The sequence below is a fragment of the Cetorhinus maximus genome, chromosome 2, assembly GCF_964194155.1.
Source record: "Cetorhinus maximus chromosome 2, sCetMax3.hap1.1, whole genome shotgun sequence".
NCBI lineage: Eukaryota > Metazoa > Chordata > Chondrichthyes > Lamniformes > Cetorhinidae > Cetorhinus > Cetorhinus maximus.
The window spans coordinates 177,239,698-177,252,243 of record NC_135880.1 but is presented as its reverse complement, the minus strand read 5'-3'; the positions used below and the strand labels follow the sequence as shown (position 1 = coordinate 177,252,243).

The 12,546-nt window shown below is 46.1% G+C and overlaps 1 protein-coding gene across 1 annotated transcript in view; it reads right to left on the bottom strand.

Moving 5' to 3' along the window:
* The window catches only part of svep1 (sushi, von Willebrand factor type A, EGF and pentraxin domain containing 1), a 229,044-nt gene that overhangs the window by 24,858 nt on the left and 191,640 nt on the right, over positions 1 to 12,546 (bottom strand). Inside the window, exons 42-44 of the mRNA XM_078529199.1 lie at positions 10,907 to 11,080; positions 10,178 to 10,354; positions 71 to 241 (exon numbers count right to left, since the gene is read on the bottom strand). Of these exons, the coding sequence (XP_078385325.1) occupies positions 71 to 241; positions 10,178 to 10,354; positions 10,907 to 11,080 (522 nt within the window). The remainder of the gene's footprint in view (positions 1 to 70; positions 242 to 10,177; positions 10,355 to 10,906; positions 11,081 to 12,546) is intronic.

Here is a 12,546-nt window from a genome sequence, read left to right as displayed (position 1 = left end):
TAACTGTGCAATAATTAACGCCAACTAACTTGCACTCTGCAGTTGGGTCAAATTTGTGATCTTTCAGTACCTCTGCAAATGGGAGGCGTGCTCCAAGTTCCATTCTCCAGGCAGCTACTTGCCCTTGACCCTTCCAGCATGTATCCGCTGTAGCAGGAGTACATTGCTATGTCTCCCACATGATGAAACGCTCCTCGGACAAATGCATTTTTCACTTGAACTGGTGCTCCGCAAGATATTTCTTTGACAAAGAGAAAAAAAAAAGAGAAATTATAGCTTTCAAAGTATTGCTGAAAACGGAGACAAAGCTTTGCATCTTGCACTCATCAGGACAAACACAAGAATGCAAAATTTCAAACGATCACAACAATTTATACTACAGGAGAAAAAAGGGTGCGGATTGATTGGCAAATCAACTCTGATTGGCTGAGTCGCTACCATGGAGAAAGCCATGGGGAACTATAGGCTCCCCAAGCTTCCAGATAATTTAAGAAAGACACAAGGCTTGAACATATTCCTTTTGTTTGCAGAGAATGGGTTCCTGCGTATGAATGTATTTCGCTTCTAGCAAGCATAAATGAGCCAGGTTACGAGCTTGACTGATTATCTTAAATTGGTTGCTTTTGTAGCTATTAGTTATTTACAAAATACTGTTATGTCACAAGGGAAGCAACTGGTACCGTAATTTCACCAAGAATATCACCAAATTGCAAAGAGATTAAAGAGCTCTACAAGTGTTGTGTGAAACAAAAGGGTGACTCTTCAGGTTTTGGAACACCTTTCATGTGTTTTGTTTTTGTGCTCACTGAGGTAAAGAATGATTGGAAACTGTGTCGGTCCTGTGTGGACTATTACACTGCGACACAGCGAACCGAGTTACCAAAAATTATCAATTAATTATCAAAAATTGCTGTTTTCCAGTATGTTTTACATAAACTTTCAGATTGGGACCATGACTGAGAGTTATACTGGTTCCCAACACTTCCCACCCCATCCGCATCCCTCCCCAAGCCCACCATTCTGTAATGGAAACACCACAAAAGCAAATACTCAAGATATGATTCCAAGTCAATAGATCCCAGGCTGCACACCACAGAAACTAAGGTCCCTTCCACAATACGTGGTGGACAACACATTCTGGTCTGTGGGGATGTAATTCCCCCTTCCTATATGTCTCGACTTTAGCGACACTGATTACTCCAGTAGGAAAACCCTGCGTCTCAATTAATGTCACTAAAAAAAATGATCTGGTCATTTATTTCATTGCTGTTTGGTGGGAGCTTTCTGTGCACAAATTGGCTGATGCATTTCCCCATCTTGCAACGTACTAACATTAGAATTAAGAGCTGGAGTAGGCCACTTGGCTCTTCAAGCCTGATCTACCATTCAATAAGATCATGACTAATCTTCGAGTTCAACTCCACATTCCTGCACTACTCACATATTTCATAATTCCCCAAGTATAAAAAAGGAGCCTAAATATCTCTGTCTTGAACATACTCAATGACTGAGCATCCACAGCTCTCTGGGGTAGAGAATTCCAAAGATTCTCAGCTCTTCGAGTGAAGGAATATCTCCTCACCTCAGTCCAATATGGCCAACCCCTTATTCTGAGACTGTGACTCCATGTTTTAGATTCCCCAAACAGGGGATATGTTTCCTTAGCATCTACCCTGTCAAGCCCTTTAAGGGTTTTATATCTTTCAATGAGATCATCTCTCATTCTTCTAAACTCCAGAGAATATAGGCCCATTTACTCAATCTCTCTTCACAGGACAATCTCCTCATCCCTTGAACCAGTCTAACGAACCTTCACTGCGCTCTCTTTAGGGCAAGTATGTTCTTCCTTAGATAAGGAGACCAAAAGTGCACACGGCACCCCAGGTGTGGCCTCGCCAATACCCTGTACAATTGCAAAAAGATTTATTTACTCTTCTACTCCAATTCCTTTAAAACAGAAGCTAACATATCATTTGCCTTCTTAATTGCTTGCTGTAGCTGCATGTTAGCTTTCTCTTATTCCACTTCAAGGACACACAGGTCCCTCTGAATGCAAACATTTCCCAGTCTTTCACCATTCAAAAAATATTCCGGCTGCACTTCAAAGGCACTTTATAGTCTGGGACTTCAAGCGTCCTGTAGTTGTGAAAGGTGCTACATAAATGCACATTCTTTCTTTGTTATTGTTTTAGAGTAACTCACATTCCCTAGTACCCACACAGACAACGGGACAACCTGGAGGATATAACAATAAGACTTCCTTTGTCAAGTGAACTACGGACTGTTTGTCACACATTCTGTTTCCTGGGTGTGGGACATTCTGGCAGGACTGTGGATGGCTGTGAGAGGATATTGTCTCAGTGGAACGCTCCCTGATCAAGTTGAAGTATCTACACAAATACACAGAATAAATACTGTGGCTACAAGAGCGGGTCAGAGGCTAGGAATCCTGCAACGAGTAACTCACCTCCTGACTCCCCAAAGCCTGTCCACCATCTACAAGGCACAAGTCAGGAGTGCGATGAAATACTGCCCACTTGCCTGGTTGAGTGCAGCTCCCACAACACTGAAGAGGCTGGACACCATCCAGGACAAAGTAGCCTATTTGATTGGCACCACACCCATAAACTTTCACTCCCTCCCACCACCGATGCACAGTGGCAACAGTGTGTACCAAAGGACATGAAACAGTTAATCTCGACAGACTGAGGGAATAAGCTAATTGACTCATGATTGATTTAGAGACGGGACAATGTCAGGGGTTCACTGTAATTACGAATTGGGAGCAGTTCCTGTTTTGAGAATGAAAGGAGCATTTACACCTGAATAAGCTATGAGCTAAGCGCTCCTTACAGTGGGAGAGAAATCATATTATCCTTCAGCTGCGTAAGCAGGAGAATTGTCAATGCCCTTGCTGTTCTGCATAGCTCAGGACACTGAAAGGGCCAGGGTAAAGGGGTGCGAAGAGTTGGGCAATCCATCGGAATGTTAACAGGCTCTACACCTGAGGCCCAGGTGTGTGATCGTGTGACTTGAATAGTATAAAATAGGGACAACCTTGAAGTGCGGAGACAGCAGTCAGGAGAAGGAGGACGGGGACCGGTCATCTCCAGATCCAGGCCCACAATCAACATTAGAAGCGTCCAACTGTGTGGGTGATTGTGACTTTCAGTCAAATTGTAAAGGGGTTTGTACTGTGATTTTGAGAGTTCAATAAACGAATGAATCTGAGGTTGAGCCGAACCCTGTTGGCTGCGTGCATTCTGTCCTCGTAATCCTGAGGTCCAACAACCACTGTAAGGAAGAAGGGTACAGAATCTCTAACAGATCTTGGCAATTGCAGCAGGACCTTAAGGCCAGGAATAAAATGACGAACAAGGCCAAAGGCAAGAAACTCTCGATGGAGGATAGGATTTCCACGTACGTGTCCAGCAAAGTAAACATTTCTGACCACAGGTGCGAGAAATGATTCACTCTGAAAATCTGTCGGAGAAGGTGGCATAAAAGACAGGCGACCATAAAAGACAGAAAGAGAAGGCGATTTGGCTACTGTGTTTACAAAAACAAAACCACATTCTCGTGGAGAGAGTTAGGCAGCTAGAAGAGGAGAAAAGGAAATTGGAGAGTCGGGCTAGTGACAGAGAGGCTGCGGTGAACTGGGTGACAAAAGGTTTAAGTGATGAAAGACAGGAAAGGAAATGCAGGAAGAAATGGCACGAAATACAGTGGAGTACTTACAATGTACAGGGTATAGAATGTAAGAGGCAGTGCCATGGTCATTGCGAGGAAAGTGCCAGGAACCTACAGAGAGCCTACAAGGGCAGAGGAAGGTGACATATAGCGTAGTTCAGAGTCAGGGGTATGAAGAGGCTGATCACGGGGCCTGTAACGAGAAAATGTGCGAAAACATCCTAAGCATTATTCAGAGCCAGGGGTATGGCTTGTCTCATGGTGCTGGGAGAATCTGGGGAAGACTGGGATGAGGAGGAAAAGGAGCCCAACGATGGGACCCAGTATAGTGAGGGTTGGCCAGCTCCCCAGGCATGGGGGGGTGACCCAGACCGACATGTTTCCTGCGACAGCAGAAGCTCGGCGTACTCCCGGCAGATGGTGGTCCAGCACCGTTGCCCAATGATGCTGTGCTCCCATATACATGCCTCTAGCTGCAAGAAATGCTGACTAGCGTGCTAAACTGAAGCATGGAGGAGACGCCTCTGTCCACTTTGCCGATGTAGAACCGGTAGGTGGCATCAATAACTGCAACGATGATGAAATGAAGAAACTGAGACTGTTCTCCCCAAACAAGGAGTTGGATCAGAGTCTGCCGGTAACCATTAAATTAGAGGGAGGTGGGGGATGGAGGGGGGAAAACCACGGATGGTCTGAAAGAAGAGATTTTAGTGGCATTGGACATGGTAGCCCTTTCTTCAAGGTTGAGCAGATGAGACGGCTAGCAGGTGAGGTGCCAGATGATTTTGCAGATAGATTGTGGCCCGTATACTTGAGAGTGACTGGGGGAAATCTAATATGCGCGGATTTAATAGGGGCTCCCAGGAATAATTGGCTGAGGACCATAGTGGCCAACAGTTTGCTGTGGATCAGAGCGAGGGCTTAATCATGCTTTGACCCTGGGGACAATACAAATACGGAGGTGGGCATGTTAAAGGAGCTTACTTGGGCTTTCAAATCCGACTGAAGGGAAGAAAATAATCAAAAGGGGAAGTTGTGTGTTAGTGAAAGGGAATTGAATAGGTGTGGGGGGTGGGGGTGGGAATTGTGGGCAGATCCCAGGCATGTTTCAACTGTGGGAAAACAGGACATGGAGTAAAGAGTGCAGGTTCCCACAAGGGGGGAAACCAGGATACGAGGGTTTCTGGTGGTCAAAACCTTGGGTGGTAGAGGTAGAGAAAGAGGAGGTAGAAGGCCCAGTGAAACTCCTAGTGGCCGCATTGCAGCAGGTAGGCAGAGATCAAGGGAAGCTGGACACTGCAGTGCACAACAGAGGATCTCGCACGTCTGGCCCCCACTGCAGTGACGGGGCTGCGCCCAGCCCAAATACCTGTGCCCGCTCACCCATGATGAATGGGGCAGGCCACGTGTGAACATCAAGGTACAGACCGTTTGGGGGAATATCTAGTGGACACTGGGGCCTCCAGTACGGTGGTCCATTCACCAAATCTGATCACTTCTCCCTGGACGAGCAGAGTCCTGTTAAAATTCATGGGCAGAATTTTGCCGGCGACGAGCAGGGGGCGGGGCCCGCTCGCCGACGTGTAAAGTGACGCATGATGATGTCGGGGGTTCCCGCCCCATTTAAATTTTGAGGAAGGCGAGCCCGCAGCAAAATCAACTGTGCGCCCGCCGACCTGTCAATGGCCAATTGAGGCCATTGACAGATCAATTAAAGCACTTAGTTTACCGACCCGTCCAACCTTAAGGTTGATGGGCAGGCCAGGAGCCCTGGCGGCAAACAGATAAAACATGAAACCTCATCCACTGGCAGGATGAGGTTTCATGCAGGGTTTTAAAAAGTTTAATAAAGTTATAGTGTAAATTATGAACATGTCCCATCTCATGTGACATTGTCGCATGAGGGGGACATGTTAGGGAATTTTTTATTTCATTTTAATCTTTTTCAAAGTGGAAGCGATCTCCCTGAGGCTAAGTGCAGCCTCAGGGAGATCGCTTTTAGGGAATTCCCCCTTGCCCGCACAGAGAGCGCATAGCTCTTCCCGCCAGACGTAACGCTGGGCGGGCCTTAATTGGCCCACCCACGTAAAATGGCATTGCGGCCCACTTCGCTGGCAGGGATCGGCTCCCCGCCCGCCGGAGATTGGGATGTGCCCACCCACCAGCCAGAAAATTCTGCCCCATAGGTTTTACAGGTAATGAACAGGCTGGGGTGGTATCGATATCGGGGACAGACAAGAAAGTGGATTTCAGGCGACAATCAGATCAGTCATGATCTCATTGAATGGCTGAGCAGGCTCGAGGGGCCAAATGGCCTACTCCTGCTCCTAGTTTGCATTTTCTTATGTTACTCACACAGAGTTGGCTTGATGAGAACAAAGTGGCGATATCACACAATTAAATCACAACTCTCAAGAGTCCCGCAAATATCAACCATACTGTGCTTCAAGAAAGCTTTTATCTAAGAACTTCCCCGTATCACCAATCTGTTTTGGGATTCTGTCAATTCCCCCAGCAGTTCACAGAATACCATTATCACTTATAATAGGATGTGAGAAAGTAGTAACAGGATTTACGGGCAATGATGACGTGGCATTGCTTGCTTGCCAATTTTAACATTAGCAACTGCAGTTGTTCATCATAAGAACAGTGAACGGAGGAATAGAACAGAGACCAGGGGACAGGGGTTGGGGGGTGGGTTGGGGCGGAGAGGTTGGTGGCAGTTGTGGGGGGTGGGGAGGTGGTGGGTATATGTACACAGCTTCTTGACGGTGGCAGGAGTAGTAAAAAAAAAAAGGCATTAGGGATCCTGGGTTTCATAATGAGAGGTGGAGTACAAAAATAAGGAGTATATAATGAGCGTTTTATAAAACTCTGGCTCAACTCCAAATGGACTATTGTGACCAGTTCTGGGCACTGCGCTTCAGGAAGGATGTGAAGGCTTCAGAAAGGGTGTAGAAACAATTCGCAAGTATGGTTCCAGAGATGAGGGACTCCAGTTCCATGGATAGGTTGGAGAAGCTAGGATTGTTCTCCTTGCAGAAGACAAGTTTGAGAGGAGACTTGATAGAGCATACGGGGAGTCTGGACAGAGCAGAAAGGGAGAAACTGTTTGTAGAGGTCATCAATTTAAGATGATTGGCAAAAGAACCAATGGCAACATGAGGGGAAACCTTTTTATGCTGTGAGTGGTTAGGATCTGGAATGCACTGCTTGTGAATTGAGACATATTCAAACACGGGGCTGGATTACCCATCATGGGTAGGCTCCCTGCTCCCCAATCAACATTTTGGGGACGGACCTGCCTTTCCTTGGCTGGCTAGTTGGGCTTTAACTTTGCAGGCAATGGCCCTTACATTAGTTACAAGGCCGTCCATCTCCAGGAGCAAACCCCGCTGCATAGAGCTGCCAGCCAATCAGAAGCCAGCAGTTCTTCTGCACCACAGCATAATCAGTGGACGCTGCTGGTATTGCAGGAGGCCCGAGAGGAAGTGGATTCATGGATGCCCCCAAACCCAGGTAAGTCCGAGTCTCACTGGGTTGGGATGGCAGCAGCTGGCGCAGGGTTGGTGTGGGGTGCATGTTGTGCTGGGTGGGGGTTGAGGGCGGGTGTAAGGAGGTAGAAATGTCGGGGGAGGGGGGCTCTCTGATTGGTATAGGCGAGTGGGAAAGAGGTACACCCCTCCCTCTTTCCACTGACCAACAAGCTGAAGGGTTAATCCTGCTGGGTTACACATTGGGCATCGGCCTCTCCTACCGCCTGTTAAATCGGAGCAGCAGCAGGATATTAATTGCCCACTTAAGGGTCTCAATTTGGCCATGGGTGGGTGGCATGGGTGGCCCACCTGACACCTCCTCTGCTGCTCATAAAATTGTGGCAGTGGCTTGCCATAGTTGGCATGACACCCTAATGTATGTGTCCACCTGCCTGTCTTCCGCCTGCAGTGGTCCGTAAAAATTCAGCACCTTGATGGGAAAAATCTGCAGGGCTACGGAGCAAAGGGTCAGGTGGTGGGGCAGCGGGGGTGCAGTGGAATGAATTACATTGCTCTTTTAGATGGCCTGCATAGACATGATGGGCCAAATGGTCTTCTTCTCTGCTGTAACTATTTGATGATTCTAGATGCTGAAATTATGTCAATGGTTCCCGTCATAGAATCAATATTCAGAACTTGCCGCGCCCCTAGCCAAGCTGTTCCAGTACAGCTACAGCACTGGCATCTACCCGGCTATGTGGAAAATTTGCCCAGGTATGTCCTGTACACAAAATGCAGGACAAATCCAACCTGGCCAATTACTGCCCCATCAGTCTATTCTCGATCATCAGTAAAATAATGGAAGAGGTCATCAATAGTGCTACCAAGCACTTACTTAGCAATACCTGCTCACTGATGCCCAGTTTGGGTTCCGCCAGGGCCACTCAGCTCCTGACCACATTACAGCCTTGATTCAAACATGAACAAAAGAGCTGAACTCCAGAGGTGAGGCGAGAGTGACTGCCCTTGACATCAAGGCCCCATTTGACCGAGTGTGGCATCAAGGAATCCTAGCAAAACTGGAGTCAATGGGAATCAGGGGGAAAACTCTTCGCGGGTTGGAGTCATACCTGGCACAAAGGGAGATGGTTGTGGTTGTTGGAGGTCAGTCATCTCAGCTCCAGGACATCACTGCAGGAATTCCTCAGGGTAATGTCCTCGGCCCAACCATCTTCAGTTGCTTCATCAATGATCTTCCTTCCATCATAAGATCAGAAGTGGGGATGTTTGCTGATGATTGCACAATGTTTAGCACCACTCAGGACTCTTCAGATACTGAAGCAGTCCATGTCCAAATGCAGCAAGACCTGAACAATATCCAGGCTTGAGCTGACAAGTGGCAAGTAACATTTGCGCCACACAAGTGCCAGGCAATGACCATCTCCAACAAAAGAGAATCTAACCATCGCCCCTTGATGTTCAATGGTATTACCATCACTGAACCCCCCACTATCAACATCCTGGAGGTTACCATTGACCAGAAACTGAGCTGGACTAGCCATATAAATAGTCTGGCTACAAGAGCGGGTCAGAGGCTAGGAATCCTGCAGTGAGTAATTCACCTCCTGACACCACAAAGCCTGTCCACCGTCTACAAGGCACAAGTCAGGAGTGTGATGGAATACTCCCCACTTGCCTGTATGAGTGTAGCTCCTAGAACACTCAAGAAGCTTGAACCATCCAGGACAAAGCAGCCTACTTGATTGGCACCCCATCCATAAACATTCACTCCCTCTGACACTGACACAGTGGCAGCAGTGTGTACCATCTACAGGATGCACTGCAGGAATTCACCAGTGCTCCTTTGAGAGCACCTTCCAAACCCATGACCACTACCATTCACCATCCTGACTTGGAAATATATTGCCGTTCCTTCACTGTCACTGGGTCAAAATCCTGGAACTCCCTCCCTAACAGCACTGTGGATGTACCTATACCACATGGACTGCAGCGGTTCAGGAAGGCAGCTCACCACCACTTTCTCAAGGGCAACTTGGATGGGCAATAAATGCTGGCCCAGCCAGCGAAGCCCACATCCCATGAATGAATAAAAAAAAAATCTCATCCTCTCAGCATATCCTTCTCAAGGGCAATTAGAGATAGGCAATAAATACTGGTTTAGCCAGTGATGCCCACTTCCCAGGAACAAAAATAAAATAATCACATGAGGCCATTTAGGACAGATGACCAAAAGCTTGGTCATGGAGGTATTAAAGAGTGCTTAAAGGAGGTTAGAGTTAGGGAGGGAATTCCAGACCTTGGGGCCTTGATAGCCGTAGATACGCCCACCAGTGGTGGAGCAATTAAAATTGGGAATGAGGAAGAGGAGAGAATGAGAGGAATGCAGATATCTCAGAGAGTAGTAGGGCTGGAGGAGGCAAATGAGGAAAGGCTTTTCAGAGAAGTCTGGAATGCACTGGAGGTGGAAGCAGATTCAATCGGGAATTGGATAATTCTTGAGGGAGAAAAATTTGCAGGGTCATGGGGAAAGAGTGTGAGGGGGAAGGGGAGAGTGGGGCTAATTGGATAGCTCTTTCAAAGAGCTAGCACAGGCACGATGGGCCGAATGGCTTCTTTCTGTGCTGTATGATTCTATGATTTAAGTATATATCTATCCCTCTAACACCTAACCTGTTCAGCTGTTCTAATACAGATTTCCAATAACCAGTCCCTCACACTACATTAGGAAAATGACATCACATTTCTGTAGATCAAAGCAAAATACTGCAGATGCTGAAAATCCGAAGTAAAATCAGAAAATGCTGGAAAAACTCAGCAGGTCTGGCAGCGTCTGTGGAGAGAGAAACAGAGTTAACGTTTCGAGTCTGTCTGACTCTTCTTCAGAGCTCTAGACTTGAAACGTTAACTTTGTTTCTCTCTCCACAGACGCTGCCAGACCTGCTGAGATTCTTCCAGTATTTTCTGTTTTTACATCACTTCTCTGTACTTACTCTCACAATAGGCAGTGACTGGACTCCATGTCTGGTTGGCATGACACATAATGACTGAGTTTCCATGTAGTTGATAACCTCTCTGGCACTGAATGGTGACCTTCTGGTTCACATAGAAAACTGTGTCTGTAAGGACAGCCCCCTCTGGCATGTTGGGAGGAGCAGCACAATGTTTTCCTGTTTAAACAGAACACATTGGAGTCATTTCAAACCGTCCTATAATGCCCCAATCATTGTAATCAGCGTAAAAGCAAAGGTTTTTAGTCGACTGTGTACCAGTTGAATTAGTGTTGACCCCCATCAAATTTACAGGACTATGGGGGAAAGAGCAGATGAATAGGACTTCATCCCATTCATCACATTCACAGAATTTCATCGCATTTCTACTTTTCTTTAGCTCCGAAGAAGAGTCCTATGGACTCGAAACGTTAACTCTGTTTCTCTCTCCACAGATGCTGCTAGACCTGCTGAGTTTTTCCAGCATTGTCTGCTGTTGTTTCAGATTTCCAGCATCCAGTGTTTTGCTTTTATTATCGGAGATTGGGACTAATTGGATAGCTCTTTCAAAGAATCAGCACAGGCACAGTTGGCCGAATGGCCTCTTTCTGTGCTCTATGACTCTCTGCAAGGTGATCTCGTGATACTGTGGTTGAGATTGTGAATGCATGAGATGTTTTTTGCAGAGTGTCGAGTGAAAATGAAAGGTAGGTGGGATAGGATCATGCTCACCTCTACACACAGGTACAGGTTGACTCCAGCTCCCATTGGCCATACATTCAGCGGAAGATGTCCCTTCAACATCGTAGCCTTCATCACAATAGAATTCAACCGTTTGACCAACTTCAAGGGTGTTGTAGTGAACTTGTCCATTTGGGGGTGAAGATGGTGCATTGCACAACACCTCTGAGAAAGAACAAGAGGGATTTGACCTAGAACTATATAGAATGTAAAACACAGAAACAGGCCATTTGGCTCAACAGGTCCACGTTTCATACATACCGCCTCCCATTTTACTTCATCTCACTTTATCAGCATAACCTTCTATTCCTTTCCCCCTTAGCTGTGGCTCAGTGGCTAGCACTCACACCTCCAAATCATAAGGTTCTGGGTTCAAGTCCCACTCCAGGACTTGAGCACAAAAATCAAGGCTGACATTCTCGTGCAGTGCTGAGAACTTGCTGCACTGATGGAGATGTAAAAATAAAATGATAAAACAGATTATCTGGTCATTATCACACTGCTGTTAGTGGGATCTTGCTGTGCTGTCATGTTTCCTACTAGTAATGGATGCCAGAAATCTGAAAGGAGGAGTTATATGGACTCGAAACATTGACTCTGTCTCTCTCTCCACAGATGCTGCCAGACCGGCTGAGCTTTTCCAGCATTTTCTGTTTACATTTTGAAAGTACTTCATTGGCTGTAAAGCATGCTGAGATGCCCGGTGGTTGTGTAAAGTACTATATAAATGCAAGTCTTTTTTTTCATGTACCTACCTCGCTTCCCCCTTAAATGTATCCATTCTATCCATCTCAATATTCCACATTCTATCTACTCTCTAGGTTAAGAAGTTGCTCATGAATTCCTGATTGATTTTATTAGTGACTATCTTGTATTTAAGGCCTTTAATTCTGTTCTCGCCCATAGTGGAAACATCGCCTCAACATGTAAACCATCAATCCCATTCATCATTTTAAAGATCTCTATCAGATCACCCCTCTTTTCCGTAAAAAAACAGCCCCTTTCCTGATAGGTGTAACCTATTTCAGTTTAGTAAATATTACCACCCATATGTATCAAGAGGGATAATCTGAAATGAGCACATAACATGTTGAAACGTTGGGAATAAAATGGAGAACTCTCAGGGTCGAGCGAATTAGATTACCGGTTCACATCAACTTTCTGTGTGAGTATTTATAAAAAACATTTATTTTATGGTTTTCTATTTTTATTCAGAATTCTCTTTAAAGCTTTATCACCATAGCTTAGAAAAGAGACATGTCTAAGCTTTTCATTTTGCACTCATCAGGACACTTGCAAGAATACCAATAAAAGGAAGAAAACAACAATTTATACTGTATATGAAGAGAGTGCTGATTGGTTGGTAAGTGGCATTGCCATGGAGAATACACCAATGGTGGTGACTGACAGTTAACTCAATCACAGAATCTTGATGGCACAGAAGGAGGCCATTCAGCCCATCATGTTTGCACCGGCTATCCAAATGAGCATTATGACCTAGTGCCATTGCCCTGCCTTTTCCCCGTACCCTTGCGCATTGTCTCTATGCAAATAATCAAATAATCATCTAATGTCCTCTTGAATTCCTCGATTGAACCTGACTCCACCACACTTCCAGGCAGTGCATTCCA